Genomic DNA, 2784 nt, shown 5'->3' with positions numbered 1-2784 from the left:
GCGGAGGGGGAGGGCTGGGGGCCATCCCGGGGTACAGGGGATGACCGTCCCCCGGTGTCGTCCCCCAATATTTTGGGGATCAGGGGGGACTGTCCCCTGATGTTTTGGGGATCAGGGGGGACTGTCCCCTGATGTTTTGGGGCCCAGAGGGCACTGTTCCCTGATATTTCAGGGCTTGGGGGGACTGCCCCCCAACATTTCAGGGCTCGGGGGGCACTGTTCCCCGATATTTTAGGGCTCATGGGGACTGTTCCCTGGAATTTTTGGGCTCAGGGGGGACCATCCCACAATATTTTGGGGCTCTGGGCGGGATCATCCCCTGTTATCTTGGGGCTGAGGGGCACCGTCCCCCAATATTTTGGGGCTGAGAGGACTGTCCCTTGATATTTTCGGGCTCATGGGGACTGTCCCCTGGAATCTTGGGGCCCAGGGGGGACTGTCCCCTGATATTTTGGGGCTGGGGGGACTGTCCCCTGCAGCACACCAGCATGTGCCTTGGGACACGGGAGGGGACTGTCCTGGCATCCCAGGACACGGAAAGGCCCTGTCCCCTGGTGTCCCACGACACAGAGGGGGACCAGGGCCCTGTCCGTCCGCCCCCCTGGCCATTGGGGTCCCCTGACCCACTGCCCTCTCCCCACAGCGGGGCAACCCGGTCCTGAAGTTCATCCGCAACGTCCCTTGGGAGTTCGGCGACGTCGTCCCTGACTATGTGCTGGGCCAGAGCACCTGCGCCCTCTTCCTGAGGTGAGCGGGGGCTCCTGGGGGTCCCCAGGGGTCCCCTCAGTGTTACCTTGTCCCTTTTGTGTGTCCCCCCCAGCCTGCGGTACCACCACCTCAACCCCGGCTACATCCATGACCGCTTGCGGCACCTGGGCAGGAGCTATGGGCTGCAGCTGCTGCTGCTCCAAGTCGACGTGGTGAGAGGCTCCTTGTCCCCGTCCTCTTGCTGTCCTCGTCCCTCTGTCCCCTCCATCCCTGTCCTCTCACTCTCCCCATCCCTCTGTCCCCTCCATCCCCATCCCCTCACTCTCTCCATCGCTCTGTTCCCCCCGTCCCTGTCCCCTTGCTCTCCCCATCCCTCTGTCCCCTCCATTCCTGTCCCCTCCATCCCCGTCGCCTCACTCTCTTCATCCCTCTGTCCCCATCCCCTTGCTGTCCTTGTTCCTCAGTCCCCTCTGTCCCTGTCCCCTCACTCTCCTGGTCACCTCCATCCCCTCAGGTCCCTGTCCCCTCACTCTTTGGGCTCCTCTGTCCCCATCCTCTCCCTCCCCCATCCCGTCTGTCCCCGCAGAAGGACCCACACCAGGCGCTGAAGGATCTGGCGAAGATCTGCATCCTGGCCGACTGCACCCTCCTGGTAGCCTGGAGGTAGGGACTGTCCCTGTGCCACCCTTGGGGGTCCCCACTACCACCCATGGGTGGCCCCCTCACCCACTCCCCGTGCCCTCCCCAGCCCCGAGGAGGCCGGGAGGTACCTGGAGACCTACAAGGCCTATGAGCAGAAGCCGCCCGACTTGCTGAAGGAGCGTGTGGAGCAGGATTTCCTCTCCCGGGTGAGCTACGCACCCTCCCTCCCCCCCACCACAATTTGGGGACCTTGGGGACTCCGAGGGTCCCCTGACCCCCACCCTGGTCACCTCCAGATGACCGACTGCCTGACCAGCATCAAGTCAGTGAACAAGACGGATGCGCTGAGTCTCCTCACCACCTTTGGGGTAAGTCACCCCTGGGGATGTCACCCTCCCTGGGGCACACTGGGGACAGGGGACGCATCCCTGAGACCCTCGCCCACCCCCCAAGACCCTCACCTGCCCCCCAAGCCCCTCACCCTCCTCCCCATCCCGCAGTCGCTGGCAGCCGTGGTGGATGCCCCCAGGGAAGATCTGTCCCTCTGCCCCGGTGTTGGACCCCAGAAGGTGAGCGACGAGGCGACATGGGGGACATTGGTCCCTCACCCCCCAGCCTGCCTCACAACTCTCCCTGTCTCCATGTGTGTTCCCCCCCTCCGTCTCCAGGCCAAGCGGCTCTTCGACGTCCTGCACGAGCCCTTCCTCAAGGTCCCCAAATGAGCCACCACCCCCAAAATCTTTGGTTTTATAATAAATGGCATTTATTGGTGACAGGGCCTGAGGGGGGATGATGATGAGGACAGCGATGGGGCGGGGGGGGGACGACACGGGGTTCACTCCGGCCGCTCCCGCTTGTGCTTCTTTTTCTTCTTTTTGGGCACCTCTGGCTCTTCGGGGGCCACCCTGATGTCTGGGGGGGTTCCTGGCCTGCAATCCCTCCCCTCACTAGGTGCCACCCTCTCCGGGGTGGACACCTCGGGTGCCTCTGGCATCTCCTTCATCATCTTGTTCTTTTTCTTTTTCTTCCTCTTGGCCGGCGGCGGGTTGGGCACCGGGACGGTCACTGGCACGCTGGGAGGGGGCCTGAAGCTCTCAGTGATGGTGAGGCAGCCGCGGAGCGGGGGGGCACAGGTTAGGGGGCCAGTGGGGGAGTCGGGGGCCAGGAGGAGGGTGCTGCTGGCCCCCCCCAGGACCCCCCGCAGCCTGTAGAGCCGCTTGTCACTGTCGCCGTCCCTGGGGGGCTGGAGCTGCCTGCAGCCGTCCAGCGGCACTGTGCAGCCCTCCAGACTGTGGGGACAGGGCACTGAGTGTGGGGGGGGCACAGCTGCTGGTACTGTTATCTCCTCCCCTCCCCCCCGCATTGCCACCCCCCCATGGTGCCTTGTGACCCCCTCGATGGCACCACAGCCTCCCTGTCACCCCCCTCCATGGC

The 2784-nt window shown here is 64.5% G+C and overlaps 1 protein-coding gene across 1 annotated transcript in view; it reads left to right on the top strand.

Annotated features, from left to right (window-relative positions):
* ERCC1 (excision repair cross-complementation group 1) overlaps positions 1–2108 on the top strand; it is a 4454-nt gene extending 2346 nt beyond the window's left edge. Inside the window, exons 5-11 of the mRNA XM_010567203.1 lie at positions 644–747; positions 821–920; positions 1295–1371; positions 1457–1556; positions 1647–1718; positions 1851–1919; positions 2019–2108. Coding sequence (XP_010565505.1) covers positions 644–747; positions 821–920; positions 1295–1371; positions 1457–1556; positions 1647–1718; positions 1851–1919; positions 2019–2072 — 576 coding nt within the window. The 3' untranslated portion in view covers positions 2073–2108. The remainder of the gene's footprint in view (positions 1–643; positions 748–820; positions 921–1294; positions 1372–1456; positions 1557–1646; positions 1719–1850; positions 1920–2018) is intronic.
* The last annotated feature ends 676 nt before the right edge of the window (positions 2109–2784 follow it).

The sequence above is a fragment of the Haliaeetus leucocephalus genome, unplaced genomic scaffold, assembly GCF_000737465.1.
Source record: "Haliaeetus leucocephalus isolate CR32 unplaced genomic scaffold, Haliaeetus_leucocephalus-4.0 Scaffold227, whole genome shotgun sequence".
Taxonomy (NCBI): domain Eukaryota; kingdom Metazoa; phylum Chordata; class Aves; order Accipitriformes; family Accipitridae; genus Haliaeetus; species Haliaeetus leucocephalus.
Note: the sequence above shows the minus strand (reverse complement) of the source record. Positions and strands in the feature narration are given on the sequence as shown.